The sequence below is a fragment of the Temnothorax longispinosus genome, chromosome 4 (genome assembly GCF_030848805.1).
Source record: "Temnothorax longispinosus isolate EJ_2023e chromosome 4, Tlon_JGU_v1, whole genome shotgun sequence".
Classification (NCBI taxonomy): Eukaryota; Metazoa; Arthropoda; class Insecta; order Hymenoptera; family Formicidae; genus Temnothorax; species Temnothorax longispinosus.
In genome coordinates, this window is record NC_092361.1 from 17034348 (window position 1) to 17061033 (window position 26686).

Genomic DNA, 26686 nt, shown 5'->3' on the forward strand with positions numbered 1-26686 from the left:
AAATACCTAATAATGCTGTATATATACGTATATATGCACGTACACTTATATAAAAAAATTTTTTCTATATTTTATATTTTGTCAGAGATTATGACTGTTCAAGTCGATACCAGAAACGAAATTGAACATTAGAATTTGAGACAAATGGTAAAGGCATATATAGAGCTAGCAATACTGATAAATATTTACTAAGTAAACTGGTTGATTACATACATTATGATTTTATAAAGGTAAAATGCAATTCATAATTCATTAAGTTTCTGCGACATTCTTATATTCGCTTCTTATATTTTCGCTTTCTTATATTTTTCTCGATATATTTAGATGTATCATTATATTATATGGCTGTCGTATAAGTGTATAAAGTTAGTATTTGACAACGATTGCCTATGCGGACCGCTACAGGAAAGTGGGGAACGATATTGCGAGCTCAGTATTACGATAATTATATAGTTACCGAACACGGAGGGGAAACTAGAATACAGCAGGGTTCATGTAGTCAGAAAGTCATATCATGCGACTATAGACATTCTGAGGTTTGTCACATGGACTTTCGCAAAGTTGGTTCACGGTGCTATTGATAGAGAGAAAACAACTTTCGCATTTTACACATAGGAAGAAACTTTGAATTTTTTAAATCCTTGTATTTTCTACTCATGGACGGATTAGCTTGAAACTGCAAAATTAATTATATTTACATATGATACATGGAATCTTCTTTGTATCGTTGTATTATATCATATATATTAAACAAATATCTATGTCGGAAGATCGTGCTATATATAATGATCAATCAACAGTTAATGTTTTTGTGAGAGCAGTTCAATTTATTAGCATTTACATTTAATATTATTACTAATTAGTAAAGGAAACGTTAATATACTTTATTATACACTTCACATGAATTACAATAATAACAAAAGTAATTATCAGTATAACGTTATTAACGTTTTGGTATAATATCTTCGGGAGTGAGATCAAGAACATGAAAAATGCAGGTTCTTGAATTTACATTAAAAATTCTTACGGTTGTGGGATGTTGGCCACCGAATTCTTGGACATCGCTGTGTAAACGTACTGTGTATAACATATATTCGGCTCTTCTAATATCGTTGCTGTTCACCTTTCTGCTGTCTCAACTTATGGATATCATTCTGAACGTCGACAATACCGACGACTTTACTGATACTTTCTACGTCATGCTTGCCATGGTCATTTCTTGTTGTAAAATGATCGGTCTTTTGGTAAATCGCAAAAATATAAAAATATTAACCAATATTCTTACCCAGAAACCATTCATCCCATTGGAGGCTGACGAAATAGAAATTCGCCACAAATTCGACAAAACAATACAGTAAGTATAAAAAAACTCTCTCTCTCTCTCTCTCTCTCTCTCTCTCTCTTTCTCTCTATTTTTAAGAACGCAAAAATATTTCAACTTTTTAAGATTAATTAAATTGTATAAAACAACAGTACAGAGAAAAATGTTCTTAATAAACCGCTTAGTCATTATATAGGAACAACACTCTATGGTACACAATTTTGATCGAGTCGACGATTGCATGCATCGTGTTGACATCATTATTCACGAATTTTCGTAAAGGAAATTTAACGTACAGAGAATGGACCCCGCATAACTACACATCTGAGGTGTTATTTTGTGTCATGTACACTCGACAGTTAATAAGCTCGACTGTCGGCTCCATGGTGAACGTAGCATGCGACAGTTTGATTTGTGGTTTATTATTGCACGTATGCTGTCAGATCGAAATACTGGAGTGCCGGCTGAAAAAGATCTCCCTCGGCCAAAACAATCTGCGTGAATGTGTACGTCAGCACGACTGTATATTTAAGTTAGTTTCTTTAATAATTCTGCAGATTGTGAATTGGTGAAAAAAATATTTGAAAAATTAAAAATCAGTTGTACGTAGCGCTTCTTTGAATAATTTTGCTATTGAATGTTAACAAGAGCTCAATATTAATTATTTTTATATTTAAAATGTATATATTATTTTAAAAAATATCTTTAAAATAAATATGTATGTGAAAGTTTTCAAATTAATATGTTTTCTCTAAAATATATTTATTTTGTAGATTTGCACTAATGGTGAACGAAAAATTCAAAATTATTATAGCCATTCAATTTGTGGTGAGTACGCTGGTGGTGTGCTCCAACTTATATCAATTGGCGAAGATGACGTTGAGTGCCCAATGCTTTCCATTGATATTATACACATGCTCCATGCTGACACAGATTCTTATCTATTGCTGGTATGGAAACGAAGTGAAGCTAAAGGTGCGAATTATGTGCATATTTCGTAAAACTCGAACATATATCATATAATTTATTAAATACTTACGCGATATTAAATACTCACCATCAGGTATAAAATTGTTAATTTATTACAAGTAACTGTAACAAACTTAATAATACTCTGATATAATCAAAATAAGAAAACGTTAGTTACAATTTCTTCTTGAGGATCTTGTATAATGTTTTCATTCATGTGCGTGTTATATTTTTTACAGAGTGTTCAACTCGCCGCTAATATCTTTGGAATGGGTTGGTTGACAATGAAGCAAAGCAGAAAACAGAATTTATTAATAATTATGATTCGTTCATTAACACCGATTGAATTTTCTAGCGCGTACATTCTCACAATGAATCTCGATTCTTTTGTAGGCGTAAGTATAACAAGTCACTAAATAATTAATAATTAATTAACAAAGATATTTATTTGAAAATAGTGAACACTGATTTTTATAATCTGCACATTGAAAATTTATGATACACCACGTAACAACGTTTGATTTATATTTCTAAATTATATATATGTTATTTTATCATAAGAATTGTATTCTTTCTATATAAGAATTAATTTTTATGAAGCTTTTTGGAGATTATAGTAGGGGAGACCGGGGCTATTCGTGACACATTTTTGTTTCAAATTTTTTTTTTCGCGTCGTATAAATGTTTAAAAAATTTTTATTAGTGCGATGTAATTGTCCATCTCTCTAGTTAAAAAAAAAATATGTAGGTTTTTCTCTCACGAGTCTCGAAATATATCAAGAAATGTATCGCTGTGTCATGTGTCACGAATTGCCCCGAAGCCGGGGTAATTCGTGACAAACCACGGAATAATGCGTAATACTTTCTCTGATTGAACAAACTATACAGATTTCTTTCGTTTTTGCAATTTTTATCTACTTTGTACTTTGAAAAAGCCTTTATGTATAAAAAATTATGAGGAAAAATGTAACGCCTGTTCCATTAATTGCCTTCATTGCTCACATTCGATTACGGAAACTACTTCTCGAAGGCGTCCACGGCCCCTGCAAATTGGTTTTTCCTTTGAACGCTTATTCGTGCATGGCGTTTTTGGTTGTCCCGATTGCTCGTGTCACGAAATGCCCCGGCGTGATTTTTCCTTATTCATGATCCGTGACTTACAGATAAGAAAGAATACCATAAAATCTACTCATGCATTATGCTTAGTGAAGTCGAGTGACTGAATACAACTTACCGTTTCGGATCTCTTATTATTTTATTCGGCGAGAAAACAAATTTTTGGGATTTAAAAAAATTTATTTGAGCATTTGAAATCAAACTTTCTGTCACTGACAAGAGAGAAAAATGGTTGACACGCAAATGCCATTCCGTTGGTACCTAGAGGACACTAAGAAACATCTGTGATTGATATTACAGGTTTCTAGCAGCAAGCATTTTAAAGTTAGGCCCGCGACAAAATTTCAGCAGTGTCACGAATAGCCCTGGTCTCCCCTAAGTATGTATTACATATAGTCTATTATTTGGCAATTTTATTTAATATTTTGCAAAATTAGCAATCACAAAATAATTTAAAAACAATTTTGTTGTTACAGTTACTTAAAGCATCATATTCAGCTTATAATATACTACAACAAACGCAAACAACGTAATTCGAATGAAAGAGTATAGAAGCTAGAGAGCCGTATTTTCTAATTAAACTACCTGTGTAATTAATGCTAAATATTTAAGTTTCTTGTTATCTATTATATGGTGTCAACAAATACATAAATAATAAATAATTTATACAAGCATGTTTCTTTTTTTATTACATAGTAATTTGCGATTTTTATATAGAATTTTCTGTAAATATTCCAACAGTGTTATAAAAGCTGAGAAAGTCTTATTTATTTAAAACAATTTTTTCAAAAGTATTTGATTTGGGAAGTTTTCGATTCAGGAATTCTGACACTTTTTCTTCACTCTATATAGGGTTTCAAGACCCATGGGACAACGGGTTTCTTAACAAAAATTTTGTGAGACCTGTTATCCCTTAAAGTTTGTTCTATGAATCTCCAAATATCCTTTATATACAGGATGTATCAGACTAATTTTTCCGTAAACGTAAACGCGAGATGACAGAAAATTGGAGAGAAATGTTAAGCCCCAAATCCTATCTAAAGAATCGAACAAGAGTGTTTCCGTTTTTTCTGGAACTGACCGAAAGTAGTGGCAATTAAAGCCAACTTTGAAATCTTAAATGGGAACATAGTTGTAAGTATATCGTCGAATAGAGCTTGTGAAAAAAAAAACTCTTTTTATTTGTATTTTTTATTTATTTCGTACATAATCGCAGTATCTCCAACCATTAAAGAGAAACGACTGGAAAATTGAAAGGTGATGATGTCGAACTTATAATACAAAGTTGAGGATCCGAAAGAAGAAACATCTTTTATTAGGGGAGTTTAAACGCGATAGATGGAGTAACGATGGACAGAAACCTCAAAGAAAGTTTATTGATAATTATGACTCGTTCAGAAATACCAATAGAATTTATCAGTACTTATGTTCTGTCAATGAATCTCGATTCTCTTATTGGGGTTAGTAAAAAAATTAATTTGTAATTTCATAATTAACATATTTCATGATAAAATATGTATTTTATTGGCGCAATTGACAATAGATTTTTATTATTGACTATTTTGTTTAGTTTTAGAAAGTAAGGGATAAACAATTTATAAATAAATTGGTCGGAAAATTAGTGTGACGTAAATATTGCGATAATAGTAACGTTAAACAAAGTACCTATATTAGATAAATGTAATAAGAATTGAAAAATGAAACACAAACTTTGTATATATTTGTTGCAGTTACTTAAAATATAACATACTTATACTTATAAAACAAGTATAAGAGTTATGAGTATAAAGTATAAATAAAATTGAGATTACTAAAATGTTTTCCAATATATCAACTTGTTGTTGATAGTTATTTATATCTGTAGAAGTTTGCATCACAGTTAGTATTACATCTGTGAACAAATAAACGGCAACTGCATATAATGCGTCTTATTGTAATTATTTATTTAATAAATTCTTATTAGGAAAAAGTAAAAATTTAAAAAGGCGTTTTAATATATATAATAAATACCTAATAATGCTGTATATATATATGTATATATATATATATATATATGCACGTACACTTATATAAAAAATTTTTTTCTATATTTTATATTTTGTCAGAGATTATGACTGTTCAAGTCGATACCAGAAACGAAATTGAACATTAGAATTTGAGACAAATGGTAAAAACATGTATAGAGCTAGCGATACTGATAAATATTTACTAAGTAAACTGGTTGATTACATACATTATGATTTTATAAAGGTAAAATTCAATTCATAATTTATTAAGTTTCTGCGACTTTCTTATATTTGCTTCTTATATTTTCACTTTCTTATATTTTCCTCGATATATTTAGATGTATCATTATATTATATGGCTGTCGTATAAGTGTATAAAGTTGACAACGATTGCCTATGCGGACCGCTACAGGAAAGTGGGGAACGATATTGCGAGCTCGGTATTACGATAATTATATAGTTACCGAACACGGAGGGGAAACTAGAATACAGCAGGGTTCATGTAGTCGCAGAAAGTCATATCATGCGACTATAGACATTCTGAGGTTTGGACTTTCGCAAAGTTGGTTCACGGTGCTATTGATAAAGAGAAAACAACTTTCGCATTTTACACATAGGAAGAAACTTTGAATTTTTTTAATCCTTGTATTTTCTACTTATGGACGGATTAGCTTGAAACTGCAAAATTAATTATATTTACGTATGATACATGGAATCTTCTTTGTATCATTGTATTATATCATATATATTAAACAAATATCTATGTCGGAAGCTCGTGCTATATATAATGATCAATCAACAGTTAATGTTTTGTGAGAGCAGTTCAATTTATTAGCATTTATATTTAATATTATTATTAATTAGTAAAGGAAACGTTAATATACTTTATTATACTTCACATAAATTACAATAACAAGAGTAATTCAGTATAACGTTATTGACGTTTTGGTATCTTCGAGAGTGAGATCAATAACACGAAAAATGCAGGTTCTTGAATTTACATTAAAAATTCTTACGGTTGTGGGATGTTGGCCACCGGATTCTTGGACAACATTGTGTAAACGTACTGTGTATAACATATATACGACTTTCGTAGTATTGCTGCTGTGCACCTTTCTGCTGTTTCAACTTTTGGATATCATTCTGAATGTCGATAATACCGACGATTTTACTGATACTTTCTATTTCATGCTCGCCATGGTGAATTCATGTTGTAAAATAGTCGGTCTTTTGGTAAATCGCAAAAATATAGGAATATTAACCAATATTCTTACCCAGAAACCATTTATCCCATTGGAGGCTGACGAAATAGAAATTCGCCACAAGTTCGACAGAACAATACAGTAAGTATAAGCAAAAACTCTCTCTCTCTCTCTGTATTTCTAAGAACAAAAATGTTTAAATCTTTTAAGATTAATTAGATATTGTGCAAAACAACAGTTCAAACAAAAATGTTCTTAATAAATCGCTCAGCCATTATATAGGATCAACACTTTATGGTACACAATTTTGATCGAGACGACGTGTGCAAGCACCGCGTTGATATCATTATTCACGGATTTCCGGAAAAGTACTTTAACGTACAGAGAATGGACACCGTACAACTACACGTCCGAGGTGGTATTCTGTGTCATATACGCTCGTCAGTTAGTGTGCACGTTTTTCGGCTCCATGGTGAACGTAGCATGCGACAGTTTAATTTGTGGTTTATTATTGCACGTATGCTGTCAGATCGAAATACTGGAGTGCCGGTTGAAAAAGGTCTCCCTCGGCCAAAACAATCTGCGTGAATGTGTACGTCAGCACGACTGTATATTTAAGTTAGTTTCTTTAATAATTCTGCAGATTGTAAATTGATATAAAAAATATTTGGCAAATAAAAAATCAGTTATATGTCGAGCTTCTTTAAATAACTTTGCGTATAGATATTGAGTGTTAACAATAAGAGCTCGTTATTAATTGTTTTCGTATTTAAAATAGACATATAACGTATTTTAAAATAGATCTTGAAAATAAAAATGTATATAAGTGTTTTCAAATCAATATGATATTTTTTAAGATATTTTTATTTTGTAGATTTGCATTAATGGTGAACGAAAAATTCAAGATTATTATAGCCATTCAATTTGTAGTGAGTACGCTGGTGGTGTGTTTCAACTTATATCAATTGGCGAAGATGACGTTGAGTGCCCAATGCTTTCCATTGATATTATACACATTCGCCATGCTGACGCAGATTCTTATCTATTGCTGGTATGGAAACGAAGTGAAGCTAAAGGTGCGAATTGTGTGCATATTTCGCTAACCTCGAACATATATTATATAATTTATTAAGTTATCCTTACGCGATATTAAATACTTACCAGGTATAAAATTGTTAATCTATAACAATATGCAACTGTAATGAACTTAGTAATAGTAGTAATACTCTGTTATAATCGAAATAAGAAAACATTAGTTACAATTTCTTCTTGAGAATCTTGTGTAATGTTTTAATTCATGTGCGTGTTTTAATTCATTTTTTTTGCGTGTTATATTTTTTACAGAGTGTTCAACTCGCCGCTAATATCTTTGGAATGGGATGGCTGAAAATGAAGCAAAGCAGAAAACAGAATTTGTTAATGATTATGAATCGTTCATTAACACCGATTGAATTTTCGTGCGCTTACATTATCACAATGAATCTCGACTCGTTTGTAGGCGTGAGTATAACAAGTCACTAAACAATTAATAATTAATTAACAAAAATATTTAATTGAAAAATAGTTGACACTGATTTTTATAATCTGCACATTGAAAAAATGATAATACACAACGTAACAACGTTTGATCTATCTCTTAATTTGTCATTTTATCATAAGAGAACTGTATTCTTTCTATAAAAGAACTAATTTTTATGAAGTTTTTTTGGAGATTATAGTAACTATGTATTACATATAGTTTATTATTTGGCATTTTATTTAATATTTTACAAAATTAGCAATCTTAAAATAAATTTGAAAACGATTTGCACCGTTGTTACAGTTACTTAGAACATCATATTCGGCTTATAATATACTACAACAAACGCAAACAACATAATTCAAATGGAAGGTAGTACGGAGGAGCTAGAGAGCCATATTTTCTATTTAAATTACCTGTGTGATTAATGTTAATTATTTGAGTTTTCTGTTATTTACCCTATGTAGCATTAAGAAATAGATGAATAATAATTGATTAATACACGCGTTTTTCCTTCTTTTATTAGATATATTTTGCAATTTTTATGTAAAATCTTATATAAATATTCTAATAACAGTGTAATAAAAGCTGAAAAAATCTTATTTCTTTATTTATTTAAAACATTTTTTTAAATATTTGTTTTGGGAAATTTTTGATTCAGAAGTTCCGACACTTTTTTTTATTCTATATATATGTACAGAGTGTATCCCACAATCCGATGTTTCCGTAAATGCGAAGTGACAGAAAGTTGGAGAGAATTGTTAAGCCCTAAATTCTGTTATTCGAAGAATCGAATGGGGGTATTTCTGTTTTCTGGAACTGATCAGGGGATCGATCATGTATCTTTTCCCCTAGGACTATAGAAACGTAAAAAGTGAAAAGTTTATCTCTTTCTATTCAACACCAATAGAAAGAGATAGTTACATGAAAATTTTCACTTTTCACGTTTCCGCTCTGGGAAAAAAGTTACATGATCGCTACTCATTGTCAGAAGTAGAGGCAACTGGAGTCAACTTTGAAATCTTAAATGGGATTATATCTATGGGATATCGTTGCATAAAGCTTGAAAAAAAAAAGAAACAATTTTTATTGAAACACAATCGCAGTACCTCCAGCCGTTGAGGAGAAATTACTGGAAAATTGAAAAGTGATTGTATCTCGAAGTAACTCAAAGTTTTGTATTCGAAAAAAGAAGTATCTTGTATTACAGACCCTACAAATGTTCAAAGCCTTCCGTTTTGATTCAAACAAAAGTGGATACTCTCTCTGACGTCATCTATATCTCGAAGAGCTTCTGCATCACTCAGCGATCGGCATGCTTCTCGAATGCGCTCTTTCATGTTCTCTCTTGTCGTTGGATGTTGCTGGGTAAACCATGTTTTTTACTCTCGTTCTCATAAAAAATAATCCATGGATGTCAAATTAGAAGATCGGCCAAGCTACAGGACCTCTTCTGCCAATCCATCTTTCAGGAAAACGCTGATCCGTAGTATCCCGAGGCATCGAATTGTTTGAATCAAAATGGAAAACACTTTGAACACTTGTAGGGTCTAATGAAAAATGTTTTTTTTTTTCAAGCTCTATTCAACGATATTTTTCACGACATATGTTCCCATTTGAGATTTCAACGTTGATCACAGTTGCCATTACTTCCGGTCAGTTTCAGTACACAAAAATACTTTCATTCAATTCTTCGGATAGGATTTGGGACTTAACATTTCTCTCCAACTTCTTGTTACTCTGCGTATATGGAGTGGGGACGAGTAGTCTGATATACCGTATATACACACAGAAAAATATCACTCTACAGCCAAAAAAAGCAATTACTTATTTTATTTATTTTAAGTAATAGGTTTCTTCAATAAAGAATATTATCTTAATAATAGCTTTAAGATATACTTAGCACAAATCTTAAAAAAGCTCATAATTTTGTGCTCAAAACAAGAATTCATTCTTCTTTCAAGAATATTATATACTTCTCTTCAGTAGACTGTATATAGTAAGTAATTCGAATTCTTGTATTAATTAAATATTCTTATTTCAAGTACTAGACTTGCTAATATCTAGAATATGTTTTGAGTAAATGTGATGCTTGCGATGACTTTATGGTAGATTTGCGGATATATAAACTTATCAAATATTTAGAACAAGTAATATTTACTTGAGGGTAGTATATATTTTTCTGTGTGTAATACTTGAATATAATACTTATTTTCTGAAGTTAATGAATAAATAAAGTGCAATTTTGCGGAATGTAGTATTTCGCTAGCTCAGTATAGCGACTGAATGTATTATCGTTAATGTTTTTGTACACTCGTTGCAAACATAAGAATGTCAATAAACATCATAAAAAGATATACGTTCTGACCGCGTACTTGAGATTGTAGTAAAACTCAGACCGCGTAGGTATAAAAAGTACCGCGTAAACGAAGGGACTATTTACCGTATATAGAAAAACCACGTATGTACAGTATCTCGTAAATCGAGAAACAAGTGTACATGTATATTTGATGAGTTCTTTGAACCGTTCGTACCCTGTCAGAAATATGAATAGATCAATATTAGCAGCAGAACGATGACAGCCGGATGTGAGGCGGAGCTGGCGACACAATAACAAATTCCATATTTTTTCTACGTAAGTATAGAACAGCTGCATTAAAATTTCATGGTGACACACCATAATTTATGGTCTATCAAGCTTTCGTTTCTCCCACGTTATTTCTGTTTATTTCGTTTATAAGTCGTTATATGAAGACCGCAAAAAAGACACAGCTATACATATTATTTTACAAAAGTATATTATTACCGATCGGAATATATGACGAGTTCGGTACACCTAATTATTATGATGACATGTGCAGTAGTCTACGAAGGTTCTACAAAGAGGCGAACAATGAATGCAGACGGTTATAGTATTGCGTGTTTATAATAGATTCGACATTGTAAAATTCGTTAAAGTTTGCAAAATTGCTTTAAAATCAATGTGCAAACTTTACAAAACACTATTTTATATTTCTTATTTGAGTAAGTCATTTGCATTATTGAACATTATATTATCTAAAGTTAATGGATAAAATGCAATTCTGCGCAATATGTATTTCGCTTGTTTCAATATCGATTGAGCATAAAACATCTCATGATTATTAATATTATGTTTATTAATAATAACAGTAAAATTAAAAAATAAAAGCAAATTTTAAATTTTACTGTGTTACTGCAATTTTTTTATGTACGTATGAAACTGTAATTATAAAATACAATTTTTTAAGTAAAAATAACTCATTTTTTAAATCTGTTTTAGTTCGTAAATTTTAATTTTATATATAATGTTTTTTGCATAATTATATCACACAATTATGCCTCTTGGATAAGTTACAAAAAATATGCAGTAGTGTGTAATAGTGAGCAATATAACAAATGTTTTGTCTTAAACTAGAGATCGAATGAAAAATATTTCGAGAATTGCAAATTATGGAATTTCCATTAAAAGTCCTCACAGCGGTGGGATGTCGGCGACCAATCTCCTGGACCTCATTATGTAAACGTACCATGTACAATGTATACACAATTCTTATGTGTTTATTATTGCTTACCTTCATGTTACCGCAACTTATGGACATTATCCTGAATGTCAATAATCCCGACGATTTCACGGATACCTTTTATATAATGCTGGCCATGATCATCGCTTCTTGCAAGATATTCAGCCTGTTGCTAAATCGTAAAAATATTGAAATGTTAACCGACGCGTTGGTTGAGAAACCGTTTAAACCTTTGGAACCAAACGAAATTGAGATTCGACAAAAATATGATAACAAAGTACGGTAAGAAGTTGAAACATTTAAGGAATAAAAAAAGAATCCGCATGTTTTAATTTGATCGTTTCAACAATTCTCTCTCTCTCTCTATATATATATATTAGTTTTATATGATATTATATATTTAATATATTATCATCTATTTATATATTATCTATAATTACTTTGTATTGTAGATAATTTCTTAATTTAATTGATAAAATGGCAAATACTTTTATTAATAAAACAAAGAATAAATAAATACTAGATAAATAGAGATCTTTTGCCATTCGAAAGAAGTAGAGAATATATTATTTTTTCTTTTTAATTAAAGGAGAAAAATACAAAACAAAGTCATCACGAATTAGTCCAGCCTCCACAGTAATTTTGCAGGACCTATTCTATAATCTACACAATTTTGGTTGAGATGACATGCGGATGCATGAATTTGACATCTTTGTTTACGGACTTTCGGAAAGGAAATTTAGCGTATAGGGAGTGGATACCCTATGAGTGCTCCGATACAGTGTATTATTTCACGTACTTTCGCCAATTAATAAGCTTGACGGTTGCGTCCATCGTGAATGTTGCTTGCGATATAATTATTTGTGGATTTCTGCTGCATATTTATTGCCAGATCGAGATCTTAGAATGCCGTATGAAGAAAGCCTTGCGCAATCAAAGCGAGTTGGGTGAATGTGTACGTCAGCACGATCATATCTATAAGTTAGTCTTTGTACAATTTTATGCGTTTAGATTTTTTTTTAATTGATCTTAAGATACAAAGCACGCAACGTAGGGCATACATATATATATATATATATATATATATATATATATTACTAATTTTAATTATTTTAATATTTCTTTATATTTTGCAAACATATACGTATGTGAAATTTTCTTTATTAATCAGATAAAGATTGTTTAGTTCAATCGAGAATATGGTATATGGTAATGTTTAATTATAAGCAATAATAATTTTAAAGATAATGTTTTTTAATCATAAGTAATAAATAATTTTAAAGATAAACAATTATATTGTTTTTTCTCTAGGTTTGCATACACAATGAATGAAAAGTTCAGGGTTATAATTGCCGTCCAATTCATAGCGAGCATGCTAGTGGTATGCTCCAATCTTTATCGATTGGCAAAAACCACATTAAGCGTAAAATATGTTCCACTGATGATGTACACAATCTGTATGTGTATGCAAATTTTTATCTATTCTTGGTACGGAAACGAAGTAAAATTAAAGGTAATATAACGAGTAATATAAGTAAGTGCGTACAGCATACATACTGAACGCGTTTTGTGAATGTATTTAAAAATAATGATAACACACACACACACACACACACACACACACACACACACAAAATCCCAGGATGGTTTATTATTATTAATTTTAGGATTAATAATAATAAACTAAAACAAAATGTTTTAATTTAAGTTTAACGTTATGTTGATATATACATTTAAACATTATTTACTGCAACAAAAAATGTCAAATTAAAATCATATTCTTCTGACAACTTCTATTATAGAGCATTCAATTCTCCGATAAAATTTTTGGAATGGATTGGGTAACAGCAGACAAGAAAGTAAAAGAGAATCTTATAATAATTATGAATCGCTCTCTGATGCCTATCGAATTTTCTAGTGCACACATTTCAGTGAATCTAGATTCTTTCGTGAAGGTTAGGGATAAATTTATTATACTTTGATATATATAGCTGCAATAGCGGATTGAGTTAAAAATTGTTACATAAAAATTAATATATTCTTTAGTTGCTTAAAATGTCATATTCAGTATACAATATACTTAAAGCGACTTAAACAAACACGAAAAGAATAGTGATGATAAATGCTACTAAAGGAAGAAGAACAAATAGTATTTAAAATATGTGCAGTGCATATGTTAAGAAACATTGGACAATAAGTATGAAAATACCTTGGATGGTAATTGTAGTCTCCTGTCTGCGCAGTTGCATATATCGCATATATTACATATATAAATAAAGAAAATATTATTTATCTGTATTTCTTGTATTACCCATCACTCACATTTCTCATCAAATATTTATCATCAAAATCGAAGACTGAGATTAAATATACTCAAATATAATCAAATTTCATTAATAAAAAAGTTACAATGCAGATATCTCAAAAAGTGCAAGATCTCCAAAGATAAATCGTTAAATAAATTAGAATAACAGTTAATAATGCATAACAGACAATCTTGTAAACACGAAAAAAAAATAAAAAAAGAATAGTATATCAGTGAAGATAATTGGTAAAATGTAGATAGATTTGTTTAACGGTTGATTATATTTAGGCAGGTATACATGTTTCTATTTGCACTTATCTTCGCTCAAAATATGCAAATGTGGAAATCGATGCGAAGAGCAGAATAAATTGCAACTGGAAGTAGCGCGAGACAATACTGAACAGACACTGATAGTAATAGTGAAATAAAGTAACTTTTAGACGGATGAGAATTTACCTTCATCAAAATTACATGGAGGCAAATCATCGATGGTCTATAAGCGGATAGCGAAGCCCTTCCGTATATCTATCGTTTTATCTCAGTATCTCGACTTTCGTATGATAATAATATCACATTACATTATTGTCGCATAAAGTTTGCATTTGAAAAAATTACCGCCGGAGACTCAACCTGAAATAAAAATATTCTATCAGTAGATGCGACATTGCTAATTTCTACATTATAATAATGACATAAATGCCGAATAGGGGTCTGTAGACGGAAAACATTTTCTATAGACAATGTCTATGGAAATTTCAAGGTTGTCAGTATCGTAGAAAATCTTACCCGTTATTATCTACTACGCGACCGGAATTTATACTAGTTTCTATAGAACCTCCGTAAATTTATTTTATAAAAAGATTTAATGCAATATTCAATTTTTCGTAAGTTACAATAATAAGCTTCTTCGTGTATTTCTGTAATCTTCAAATTTATTAGAATTTAATGTTATTTATATATGCTATTGATGTGTATAGAGGATCAGCTTTTTGTAGCTTTATAGAAAGCTTTCTTTCTTTTTGTATCCAAATTGTGTAATAATTGTAGAGAAATGTTAATTTCCGGTGAATCTAGTGTCGAAAAGAATCACGTTCGATATGATAAAACGGAAGATAAAACAGATTTGTTAAAGCATACGCTCGCATTAATGACGGTTGCTGGATGCTGGCGACCGTTGTCGTGGATATCCTCATACAAACATACAATTTATAACGTTTATACGTTTCTTGTGATTCTTCTATTGTATACTTTTGCGATTTCTCAATTTGTGGCCCTGGTTCTGAATGCCGAAAATCCAGAGGAATTTACTAGTATTTTGTACATAATGATGGCTGTGTGCATCGGGATCTTTAAGATATCCAGTTTGTGGCTGAATCGTAAGAATGTAGCGGACATTATTAATACTCTTACCGAAACATCATTTAGACCGGAGATACCCGGCGAACTAAAAATCCGCCAAAATTTTGACAAAATAATACGGTAAATATTATATTTAATTATATTTCTTATAATAAGTGTTTATCCGCAGAAAGTGTTTTATGAGTTTTATTCGTGGAAGTGATGCAATAGTAAAACAACAATAGTAGAATTAGAGAATAAAATTGTTGAAAAACAATAATAATGTGCGAGTAGTTCGAATTCTCGAAGTAAATATCAACCGCATTTGGAACGGATAAAAAGAAATAAAGACGTAGACCAGTTTTGTAACAAATTTTTAAATTGTTTTGCAGGAACAACACTTTATTTTGCTTCGTTTTGGTTGAATCGACATGCGTGTGCATCGCTCTGACTTCTTTGTTCACGAACTTCAGAACGGGGGACCTAACGTACAAAGCCTGGCTGCCGTTCAACTACTCCTCTTCGGCGTTATTCTCCCTCGTATACACTCATCAGTTAATAAGTATGGCAACATGCGCTCTGGTCAATCTCGCCTGCGATTGCTTCATCTGCGGTCTCTTGCTGCACGTTTGCTGTCAGATCGAGATATTGGAATACCGACTGAATAAATCACATACCTGGAAAAACTTGCGCGACTGCGTACGTCATCATGACCTTATATATGAGTCAGTTTCGTACGGGTTTTAATTGTTGCAAATCATGGACAAGAATTGATCTGATTCGCATCTATGAGATATTTTAATTCGCAACTTTCAATCTTTAAAATTTTTCCATATTATGTCCCCAACGTATTTTGGAAATTAAATTTTCTAATGTACATTATTTAATGGAATTATGTAATTAATATGCAATTAATGCTTTAAATTAATTTTCTTTGGAATTGAGATTCGTTATTAGTGATCGGAGAAAACATGATCTAACAAAAGTGGGCAATTTTTTGCCACATTGGTGGTTAACATATATTTAAGAATAAAGAAATTAAAATTATTTTATTACAATTAAGAATGGACAATTACTTCACTTGCAAAATAAACTATCTACTGAATTGCAGCTTTGCTTCCGTGGTGAATGAAAGATTTGCGAAGATAATCGCTATTCAGTTTATAACAAGTATGCTGGTGGTGTGTTCCAATTTGTATCAACTGGCCCAGACAACTTTAAGCGCGAAATATCTTCCGTTAGTATTATACACTGTCTGCATGATGATAGAAATTTTTATTTACTGTTGGTTTGGAAATGAAGTCAAATTAAAAGTACGTGTGCAATTCATATTTTATTAATAGTTATATTATTTCAATATTTCTTAATCATGACTATACTGTGCGTAAATATTATTTTAATGTTTTATCATCTATTTATAGAGCCTTCAGATAATTGATCATGTTTTTGAAATGGATTGGCCGGAATTGAACGACAGCTTTAAAAAAGCTCTTTTGATGATTATGAATCGAGCAACGATTCCTATCGAATTTACTAGCGCATATCTCTTTTCCATGAATCTTGAATCCTTCGTAGGGGTAAATTTATTATATTTGCAGCCAATTATATTAATAAAATGTCTTTCGCGTATTTTTTCTTTCTTTGGAGTTATACATGTTAATCTTAATTCACACGTATTTCTGCTCAACAGTAACAATGTAATTAAGTACACGGAGTCAAAGTCACATTGCACTATTATTGATAAAGTTTTTTTTATTGTTAGATTATCGTTAACGCCATTAAAACAATTTCATATGCACTTATGCGTTGCAGGTACTTAGAATATCATATTCAACATACACTTTACTGCAACGGGTATAAAACCAGCGCTAAGAAAATTGCATGTGGAATATAATAATTTGATAAATATTATTCAATGTATAAATAAATGTCGAGTTAAAATTTGGTAACAATGTACTTTTAAAAAATTAATATTTTATCATAAGAGAGTACAGAAAATAATAATTTATAGTATGAAATGGTAATATTATATCTTTTCCAGATATTATTTATATATTTCTGTTGTGTATTATAAAGTTAAGAAATCTTACAGAAATGACCATGGAAGAACAGATTACTTCGATTATCGTTTCCATTCAGTCCAAACATTAGGGGAGACCGAGGCAAGATGACACACTTTTTACATTTTATTTTTTGGTTCTTTTCTATACAGTATTTGTGCCAATCTTTAATATAATTCGAGAGTACAATATCCTTCGTGACAAAACTGTGATAGCAACTAACGAAATTCTACAATTATCAATAGGTAAATGAAATTACGAAATTATGAGAATTTACTTCCACTATTAAAAATGCAATTTAATGCCATTATTTCATAACTGTTGCTCATGATAAAATGCAACTTACGTCATATGTGTCAAAGATGGTTTTGCACTCCCTACTTGCTGGATTCTGCAATTTATTGGGAAATAGCCAAATATAAACAATGTGTAAATTTATTCCTGTAACTTGATTCGGTCTCCCCTATTTGCTCTGATGTGTGTCACATTGCAAAAATGAATAAATTCAAGATATATACCTTGCTTTCCACGTTTATACTTAATAAAAAATGCATAGATACGCTGCTCGATATAGACACCGAGAAGAAGATAGGGAATACCGGACTGAGGAAAACTGAAGTCGCTGACAGCGACAATAATGAATAAGATATTTTATAATGGATAAGTACATCAATGTATCAAGTTCTCATACATCTAAACTCTTGTCTACGCATATTGCAATACATAAATATGGGATTAGAATTCTCGGGAAATTTCAATTCGCTGAAAATATCAGTACACGTTGCTAGATAATATAATAATAATGTTACTTATTCGAGGGGAAAATAACAAATGTCGCGTCGCACGAGCTATAGATGCTGTAAAGTCTCCCTCCTCAGCTGATTTGTCATTGATGCATAACAACAATATTATCACGCAACGTATATCAAAACAGTACACGAAGAGCATCTCAATAAATCACATGCATAGTTGATCATGTTGTTGTACATATTGGGTTAATGCAATTTTGAAAAATTTTTTCAAGAAAAAGGACACGTTTTTTTATACGAACGAATTTAAAGAATATATTTCGTTTAGAGAACATGGACGCGTTGAAATTTACACTCGCAATTCTCGCAATCGCTGGATGCTGGCGACCGTTCTCGTGGACGTCGCTGATCAAACATACATTATACAACGCGTATTCATTATTAATAATTAGCCTACTGTACAGCTACACACTCACGCAGTTTATGAATTTTGTCCTAAATGTCAACAATCCGGACGATTTTACTAACGTTGTGTATCTGATGTTGACCCTGTTCTCTTCGTGCTACAAAATACTAGATCTATGGGTGAATCATAAGAGTTTAGCGGAATTAATTCAGAATCTTACGGAAGGAACATTTAAGCCACTAGTACCTGTCGAAATCGAAATTCGACGTAAATTCGACAAAGTAATACAGTAAGTAAAAAAAATTTTTTTTTATTTACGGTACTTGATTTGTAAGAATTGTGTAAATAATTATAAAATTTGGCAGATATGTAGATTATAATATTAATTTTATAAATTAAATTGGGGGGGGGGGGATTTTACTACTTCCACCAGAATTGTGTTTCTGACGATTTGTCGGCGTTTACTATGGTTGGAATAATATTTGTCTATTAAAAATAATAGGACTATTCTTCATACTGAATTTTAATCCTCTCGGAGCCATTTGAATATTATTAATTTTATAAATATTGTAATCTTGTATCTAACGAAATGTTTAGAAAATCATTACAGCATTTTTCCCGAAGACTTTTTATAGATATCACTCTTAATATTATTAACCCTAGCTTCTCACACTGGGGTGCCTGTAACTTCAGGTAAAATTCTCTAGTTTGCTACGAGAATTTACCTTTTCTTTACAAGCGAATATTTTCCAACCACTGTCTTTTTCATATTTTCTTATTCATAGGCATATTCCTTGATGTCTGGCGTATCGATGGAAAAAAAGTGACTTAAAATTAGTTGATTTTTTCATATAGTTTTAGCTAAATATACGACGTGGAGTAGCCTGTACCCCAATGTGGGAAACCCGTAAAAATTTGGAAGTGTGAGAAGCTAGAGTTAATAGATATTATTAACAGAATTCTGTATCATATATATATATATATATATATATATATATATATATATATATATATATACGTTTAAAATTATTTATATTTTATATATTAGTTGCATAACTTTGATTACATGTAGACAATATTGTTTTTTTACCAAAGTAAAAGACATTTTCGTCTTACGAGATAAAGGCGTAATCACTTTCTTATTTTTTCTAGAAATAACGCAATGTGTTATGCTATGTTGGTTGCAGTCAGTTGCGCATTTCAGATCTTGGTATCATTACTGACGAATTTCAGAAAGAGGCAGTTAACATTCGGAGGATGGATACCATATGATTACTCGTCGTTCGTGATGTTTTCTCTCACATATGCTCATCAAATCGTAGGCGGAGTGGCTTCGTGCATTATTAACGTTGCTTGTGACTGTCTCATTGTCGGTTTGCTACTGCATCTATGCTGTCAGATTACGATATTAGAATCTCGCTTGAAAGGTATCATATATGGGCACTATACTCTCAGCGACTGTGTACGCCATCATCATCACATAATCGAGTTAGTCTTGTGATAATCTTGTTAGACTTAATCTTGGAATACTCTATAATTTTTGAATTTGGTAATATATCTTAAAGTTTTTTTATTTACATAAAATATGTTTTTAAATTAATTAAAAAGGATATTCTATTATAGTATTAATTCTATTTATTCTGTTTATTCTTATATTTATGCAGATATTTTCATAATCAATTTGTTACTGATTTGCGATGTTAAATCTGTCTTAAGGTGGTTCGATGGCTACAACAAAATCCAGAGAATTTCATGAAATTTTAATATGTTGTTCTGCAATGCAAAATAGAATTATGTGAATTTTTGGGAATTTTTCACCGTCCCGTTTTGAAAAAAATCTACTCCAAAAACCTAAAAAGTACAATTTTAGGAGTAGATTTATTTCAAAACGGGACGGTGAAAAATTCCCAAAAAATTCACATAATTCTATTTTGCATTCCAGAACAACATATTAAAATTGCATGAAACTGGCTGCATTTTTAACATAGGTTCTTATGATTTTTATGGGAAATGACATATTGCATATACCTTCAGAATGAAATAAGTGCAAGAAAAAATGCAAATGATAAAAAAAAAGAAATTTGCACATGTAACTTAATAATTTACAAATAAATGAGCGAAAGAAAGGGGAAGGTTACCGCACATTTCGTAGAAAAATTAATTATTAAAGCATAAATTGCTTGATTTTTCGTCTGCATAGACTGTCATGGTCGTGAACGACGTGAACAGCAGCACGCATTATACACGCGGCGACCAATCAGAGCAATCCCCTTCATTCCCACTACTTCAAACGCTAGTGCGCTGTTTCCAGAACCCCCGCGTCCCACTACTCCCCCCGATGAAGCCATCGAACCTCCTTAATACACTATCTTAATACATTTTCTTAATACATGTTATTTTAATACATTATATGGTTAAAATTTCCAAAATTGCCTTATCTATCTATCACCTATGTTCTAAAAGTCGTATATCAAAATTATTTTTTATTTTTAACATGTTAAATGGCATGTAACAATTATTTATGTCTTTCAATTTATCCAACACAATTAATTATAATGCTCAGTATAAAAATATTCTGTTTGCAGATACGCATACGCGACCAACGCGAAATTCACGAAGATAATCGCATTTCAATTCGTAGCAAGTACATTCATAATGTGCTCAAATTTGTACCAACTATCTAGAAATAAATTTAACGCTAATTTCATTGGTTTAATCTCATATACATCGTGTGTACTTGCAGAAATTTTCATCTATTGTTGGTTTGGAAATAAACTCAAACTAATGGTGTGCATATATTTATATATGTTTATATAGAACAAGGTGCATCAGACCACCCGTCCCACCCATTTCCCATAAGCGCAAGGTGACAAGAAGTTGGAGAAAACCATACGAAACTTTGTATTATAATTTCGACACCATCACCTCTCAATTTTCCAGTCGTTTCTCCTCGACGATTGGAAATACTGCGATTATGTTTAAATAAAAGATGATGTTTCTTTTTTTAAGCTTTATTGAACAATACTCTACACGACATATGTTCCCATGTTGGAGATTTCAAAGTTGACTCCAGTTGCTATTACCTCCGGTTAATTTCAGTAAACAGAAATGCTTTCATTTGATTCCTCGAACAGGGTTTAAGGGTTAACATCTCTCTTCAACTACCTGTCGCCTCGCGTTTACGGAAAAAGTTGAATGGGACAGATGGTCTGATACTCCCTGTACATATATGAGAATTACATTCCCAGACAATCCGCATGACTAAAAAGACGTCATAAAGACATGCGTATTGTCTAGATTATTACACGTTTTTTTTTACAAAGAACCTGAAAGCAAAACATTTTGTATGTTAAAATATATGAATTTATAGAGCTTTCAATTAGTCGATAATATTTTCGAAACAGAATGGATAGCGTTGGATAATAAAACTAAAAGAAGCCTTTTGATAATTATGAATCGCGCGATGAGACCTATTGAGTTTACACACACTGCACACATTCTTAACATGAACCTAGACTCTTTTGTAGCGGTCAGTATAAAACATAGTATGTTATAAAATTTAATTTCTTTAACTAATAAAATTTTTATCTTTTATCTTTTGGTCAAGATTTTAGTAATAAGTTTTTCAAAATAAATATTGGTCATTATTTATATGTAACATTTACCATGGTTGATAATTATGTAATATAGTACTAAAATTTATATAAATTTCAACTTTGGATAATCTTTTTCAAAGATTTTAAAAAAGATTAAATATATTTATAATTATTGCAGTTGCTTAAAACGTCGTATTCTGCTTACAACTTGCTAGTAAAAATACAGGAATAACGATATGAAAGTGGATACAAAGATAAGTAGAAGATATTTATTAAGTCCCTTGAAAAAAGCACCAATACTAGATGTACGTCAATTAATTATTAGTAAATATTAAATATTGTTAACAAGTAAACAAGTGCAGAAAATTCTTGCATTAACATAAGACTAAATTATTCTAGGCATTGATAACAATTAATTTTTTCAACAAATGTTTTTTTTATACTAAAATATATTTAAAATATGTAATAAATCTTAAAATATTTTTTTTTTTTTCAAATAACGTTTCAAATACCGTTTGTCTTAATATTTTCATATGCAGGACGATACTGGGAAAATCGTAAAGATGTCATACACATACTATTCGACACAGTCTGTTCGAAAAAACATCATTGCAAATATGAAAAATGTATCATAAAAATTTCAAGATATTATTAAAACCATTAATTATATTTCCTGCCTGACTCCAGCCTTATATAAGTGCATACCTTGTATTGTTATTCTTTTGTTTAATTACGATGTGGGAGTAGAAATACTGGATGATACGCCAAACGCGAACGTCTAATAAATAATATACTTTGTGTAACGAGAAATAATATATTTTGAAATATTACGAAGTTACGAAGATTATAATTACAGCTTTATATAAAGCATAACTTTAAAGTGCTTCTTGCGTAATCATATTGTAACAATAAATATACTGAGCGAGGTATCTCTATCTTCTAGATGAATACGATAATAAATGAAATAAACTTGCCCCTATCAACCAGTGACATATAAAACGATTGAATTATTAATGAACTTTGAAGAATTTGTTTCTTCCTCTCTTGATTATATTACGATTTTGCTATCTATCTGGAAAAAAAAAATATAATAAAAATATACATCTCATGTGTAATAAAAGTTGCAGGTAGAAGTCATTATACTAGAGCTACCTTACATAGATATTGCTGTATCGCAGGTTTTATGTTATAAAGATAGGGATATTAAATATGCAATAGAAAAGAAAAAATATCGTCGAGAAATATCGTCACCGTCGAAGAATCGCATCATACGTCTATAGACATTTAACGGTGCACCCTCTTGAAATAATGTTATCTGATTCTTTTTACTGCGTGATAGAAACTTTGTTAAGTTAAAGTTAAAGATATATTGTTGTGTGAACATTGTTCAAAGATTTCTATCAATCAATATTAGAAATATATGGCAATACACGTTATACAATTACATATAATTATACATTATATATTTTCTTTATTTCCTAATTAAACGAGAAAGCTAATAATGGATATTTTGAAATTAACGCGTAAAATTGTTATGATCACTGGATGCTTTCGACCACTTTCGTGGACATCTCTGTTTAAACAAACAGTTTATAATATTTACAGGGTATATGTAATTAGCATGTTATTTTTTTTTTCAATGTCGCAATTTATGGACATTGTTTTAAATGTTGACAATCCTGACGATTTTACTAATAATTTAAACATGATGTTAACCTCATCTGCTGCATGTTATAAGTTGTTTATCGTGTGGTTAAATTATGAGAAGATTGCAGCGTTAATTAACTGTCTCAATGAAGTGCCATTTAAGCCCTTAAATTTGGATGAGATAAAAATTCGACGGCAGTACGATAAAATAATATGGTAAATATTCTTCTTAATTAAATAATCTTCAATCACTTCTTAATTAAATAATCTTCAATCTTTTATGTAACATTATAGATATTTCCTTAATTTAATATTTTGTACATATAATTAGTACATTTCTTTAAAAATATATTACAAATTCTAACGTAATTTAAAAATTTAGATTTATTATTTAAAGTTTAATATATTTCAAAAATGCAAAGCAAATTTGTATTAATAAAATTTTAAATAATTTAATAATAAATTAATTTAAAAGAATCAAATTCAATTATAGTATTATTAAATAGTAGTATATTATTTATCACAAAGAATAAATGTACAATTATTTCAAAATCTTTATCTTCTTTACAATTAATGTTCTACGAAGCTTAGAACAATTTCTTCAATCATCTTCTAGGAACAACACGTTACGTTACACGAGCTTAATTGGAACAACATGCTCGTTCATCGCCATGATGTCGTTATTTACTGATTTTAGGCACAAGAGATTAACGTATAGAGAATGGGTACCATACGATTATTCGTCTTACATAACTTACTGTTTAACTTACGCTCAGCAAATGATAAGTACCTTCCACTGTGCTAGTGTGAACGTCGCTTGCGATACCCTTTTATGTGGACTCTTAATGCATATATGTTGCCAGATCGAGATCTTGGAATATCGCCTAAAGAATATCTTAACCAATCAATTTACTCTGGGCTACTGCATACACCATCACAACCGAATTTTACAGTTAGTTATTATATTAATGCCGGAAAATGATATATCTATTATTTAGCATTGCTATTATGTATATTACTTAATAAAACCATGATAGAAATCATTACGCTTTTTTCTACCTTTTTCATTCACATTTTTTACAATTGCAAGAAAAAAAGATTCAAGATTTTATACTAAACCAAAATATAATTATTTTAGATGGTTTATACAATCGCTAAAATGTATATGTTATTATTAACAATATTAACTTTTACTATTATATATGTAGATATTATAGATATATCGTGTTTTTACGGCTTCATTAATATGTTAATTTGTTAATCTAATCTGCACATGTCTAGTCATTTTTTTAAATAATAAAAAATTCATCTATCAATCATAACAACGTAAATATTATTAATTTTATGCACAAATATCACAGCATATAAAAACCAAAAATTTTATTACAGATATGCGCAAGTAGTGAATACGAGATTTACAAAAATAGTCGGATTTCAGTTTATGGCAAGTACGATGGTAATTTGTTGCAATTTGTATCAACTGACCAAGTCGACTTTGAGCGCAAACCATGTACAATTAATTATGTATACAAGTTGCATGCTGACCCAAATATTTATTTATTGCTGGTTTGGAAATAAAGTCAAATTAAAGGTATATGTATCTACTAAAACAAATTGTTAAAGGTCTCCTTGTCATAAATATTATAAATAAAATATTTTACACATTATATTATAGGGCCTTGAATTAACGGACAGTATTTTTCAAATGGAGTGGCCAAATCTAGACAATAACATTAAGAAGGGCCTCTTGCTAGTTATGAAACGTTCAATGATACCCATTGAAATTTCTACTGTGTATATTCTAACCATAAATTTGGATTCTTTTGTGGCGGTTAGTATAAAAAATTTATCCTAATGTAACTAAAACAATCAACTAGAATAATTATTTAATAAATTTCTAATTTTTTTAATTATAATTCTAATCAAATAACAAAATTTGTTCTATAATTAAAATAAATTAAAAATGTGTTCATATATTTATACTTAGCTAATGTAAATTATTATTGATTGACTTACAAATATTTATAATAATATTTATAATACATGAATTTATAATAATTTAAAATATTTTTTAACATTTCAGTTGCTTAAGACATCATATTCTGTTTATAATTTACTAGTGCGAGTGTAATAATAAAAATTGTTATATTTTCATATGCAATAATGCATTGTTTTATGTCAGGAAAATATGCAATAATCTTGCAAGCAGATTGCATATGTGAAATACAATATAACTATAAATAGAATAACTGTTATCTATATATAAATATTAATATAAATATATGTTTGTTAATAATTGTGGTTATAAGAAATATATGAATATATGTATTTCTTATCGTTTTTTTATTTTAAATATGTTTTTATGTATCAAGGGACACATGTAAAATACAAAGCTTGAGTTCAATATTAGCCCTCCGTAGTCACACCAAGTCAATTTGACCCGAGCCTCAACTTTGCTCGTAAATATCTTGCGCGTAACTTGAAAATTGGTGGGCATGACGCCCTCTAGCTGTAGTTAAAAAAAAAATTTTTTAACAAATTTTTCGCGAATTTTTTTTATATGTTAAAAATTTTTGAGGCCCTTTTTTATAGCAATCAATTTAGAAATATCGCAAGTGCATTCGAGAATTTTTTCAACACGATCGGTGGATAAATGGTCAAATGGCGAACGGTCAAAGTTCGTCTCGGATCAAAATGACCCAGAGTGACTTCCTTGTTTGAAAAAATAGGTGTGACTACGGAGGGTTAATATCCGACTGATTACAACAATCATGAAAAGAATCATATTGTATGGTTAAAGAAAAAGAACCGGAATTGCATCGTTGCATATATATAAAATATAGCATTACATAAATTTAGGTGTTATTAAATTAAATTGTTTCGACTGTTTGACTGTATTTTCTTGTAAAT

General features: G+C 30.2%; 6 protein-coding genes and 2 long non-coding RNA genes across 18 annotated transcripts; 6 read left to right on the forward strand and 2 right to left on the reverse strand.

The window, feature by feature from the left end:
• Positions 1-364: 364 nt before the first annotated feature.
• On the forward strand, positions 365-4068 carry LOC139811306 (odorant receptor 46a-like). 3 transcript variants are annotated; one of them, XM_071775500.1, is made up of 7 exons: positions 365-536; positions 999-1354; positions 1518-1853; positions 2095-2296; positions 2530-2685; positions 3707-3785; positions 3883-4068. In XM_071775500.1, exons 1-6 carry the CDS (start codon positions 390-392, stop codon positions 3767-3769), a joined length of 1260 nt encoding a protein of 419 aa, XP_071631601.1. In that variant the 5' UTR covers positions 365-389; the 3' UTR covers positions 3770-3785; positions 3883-4068. The 3 variants fall into 3 exon arrangements, with proteins under 3 accessions (XP_071631601.1, XP_071631602.1, XP_071631603.1); XM_071775501.1 differs by lacking the exon at positions 3707-3785; XM_071775502.1 differs by having other exon boundaries at positions 396-1354.
• Positions 4069-4569: 501 nt separating this feature from the next.
• Positions 4570-5534, reverse strand: LOC139811343 (uncharacterized). Its single transcript, XR_011731611.1, has 2 exons — positions 5417-5534; positions 4570-5297 (listed from the first exon to the last, which is right to left on the reverse strand). It is a non-coding gene; the product is annotated as an uncharacterized lncRNA (long non-coding RNA).
• Positions 5518-8634, forward strand: LOC139811317 (odorant receptor 46a-like). Of its 3 annotated transcripts, none has more exons than XM_071775528.1 (6): positions 5518-5656; positions 5751-6755; positions 6897-7232; positions 7489-7690; positions 7959-8114; positions 8437-8634. In XM_071775528.1, exons 2-6 carry the CDS (start codon positions 6394-6396, stop codon positions 8491-8493), a joined length of 1113 nt encoding a protein of 370 aa, XP_071631629.1. In that variant the 5' UTR covers positions 5518-5656; positions 5751-6393; the 3' UTR covers positions 8494-8634. The 3 variants fall into 3 exon arrangements, with proteins under 3 accessions (XP_071631629.1, XP_071631631.1, XP_071631630.1); XM_071775530.1 differs by lacking the exon at positions 5518-5656 and having other exon boundaries at positions 5757-6755; positions 6897-7029; positions 7144-7232; XM_071775529.1 differs by lacking the exon at positions 5518-5656 and having other exon boundaries at positions 5792-6612; positions 6691-6755.
• An 898-nt stretch (positions 8635-9532) lies between these two features.
• Positions 9533-14610, forward strand: LOC139811335 (odorant receptor 46a-like). The gene is made up of 6 exons (XM_071775575.1): positions 9533-11157; positions 11570-11957; positions 12324-12656; positions 12987-13188; positions 13478-13630; positions 13722-14610. The coding sequence occupies exons 2-6, from the start codon at positions 11605-11607 to the stop codon at positions 13767-13769; spliced, it is 1089 nt and encodes a 362-aa protein (XP_071631676.1). The 5' UTR covers positions 9533-11157; positions 11570-11604; the 3' UTR covers positions 13770-14610.
• An 18-nt stretch (positions 14611-14628) lies between these two features.
• LOC139811307 (odorant receptor 46a-like) lies at positions 14629-17347 on the forward strand. Of its 2 annotated transcripts, XM_071775503.1 has the most exons (6): positions 14629-14864; positions 15028-15459; positions 15711-16043; positions 16430-16631; positions 16740-16895; positions 17131-17347. In XM_071775503.1, exons 2-6 carry the CDS (start codon positions 15032-15034, stop codon positions 17176-17178), a joined length of 1167 nt encoding a protein of 388 aa, XP_071631604.1. In that variant the 5' UTR covers positions 14629-14864; positions 15028-15031; the 3' UTR covers positions 17179-17347. The 2 variants fall into 2 exon arrangements, with proteins under 2 accessions (XP_071631604.1, XP_071631605.1); XM_071775504.1 differs by having other exon boundaries at positions 14629-15459.
• A 377-nt stretch (positions 17348-17724) lies between these two features.
• Positions 17725-22827, forward strand: LOC139811319 (odorant receptor Or1-like). Of its 6 annotated transcripts, none has more exons than XR_011731603.1 (6): positions 17725-18822; positions 19686-20021; positions 21119-21320; positions 21904-22062; positions 22308-22434; positions 22669-22827. XR_011731603.1 is itself a non-coding variant. In XM_071775536.1 (6 exons), the coding sequence occupies exons 1-5, from the start codon at positions 18461-18463 to the stop codon at positions 22359-22361; spliced, it is 1113 nt and encodes a 370-aa protein (XP_071631637.1). In that variant the 5' UTR covers positions 17725-18460; the 3' UTR covers positions 22362-22381; positions 22667-22827. The 6 variants fall into 6 exon arrangements, 5 of the variants coding, with proteins under 5 accessions (XP_071631637.1, XP_071631636.1, XP_071631640.1 ...); XM_071775536.1 differs by having other exon boundaries at positions 22308-22381; positions 22667-22827; XM_071775535.1 differs by lacking the exon at positions 22669-22827 and having other exon boundaries at positions 22308-22621.
• LOC139811341 (uncharacterized) lies at positions 21328-24687 on the reverse strand. Its single transcript, XR_011731607.1, has 3 exons — positions 24567-24687; positions 22835-23201; positions 21328-21752 (listed from the first exon to the last, which is right to left on the reverse strand). It is a non-coding gene; the product is annotated as an uncharacterized lncRNA (long non-coding RNA).
• Positions 23217-26686, forward strand: LOC139811334 (putative odorant receptor 85d). The gene is made up of 5 exons (XM_071775574.1): positions 23217-23992; positions 24393-24728; positions 25166-25367; positions 25452-25607; positions 25860-26686. Exons 1-5 carry the CDS (start codon positions 23631-23633, stop codon positions 25905-25907), a joined length of 1104 nt encoding a protein of 367 aa, XP_071631675.1. The 5' UTR covers positions 23217-23630; the 3' UTR covers positions 25908-26686.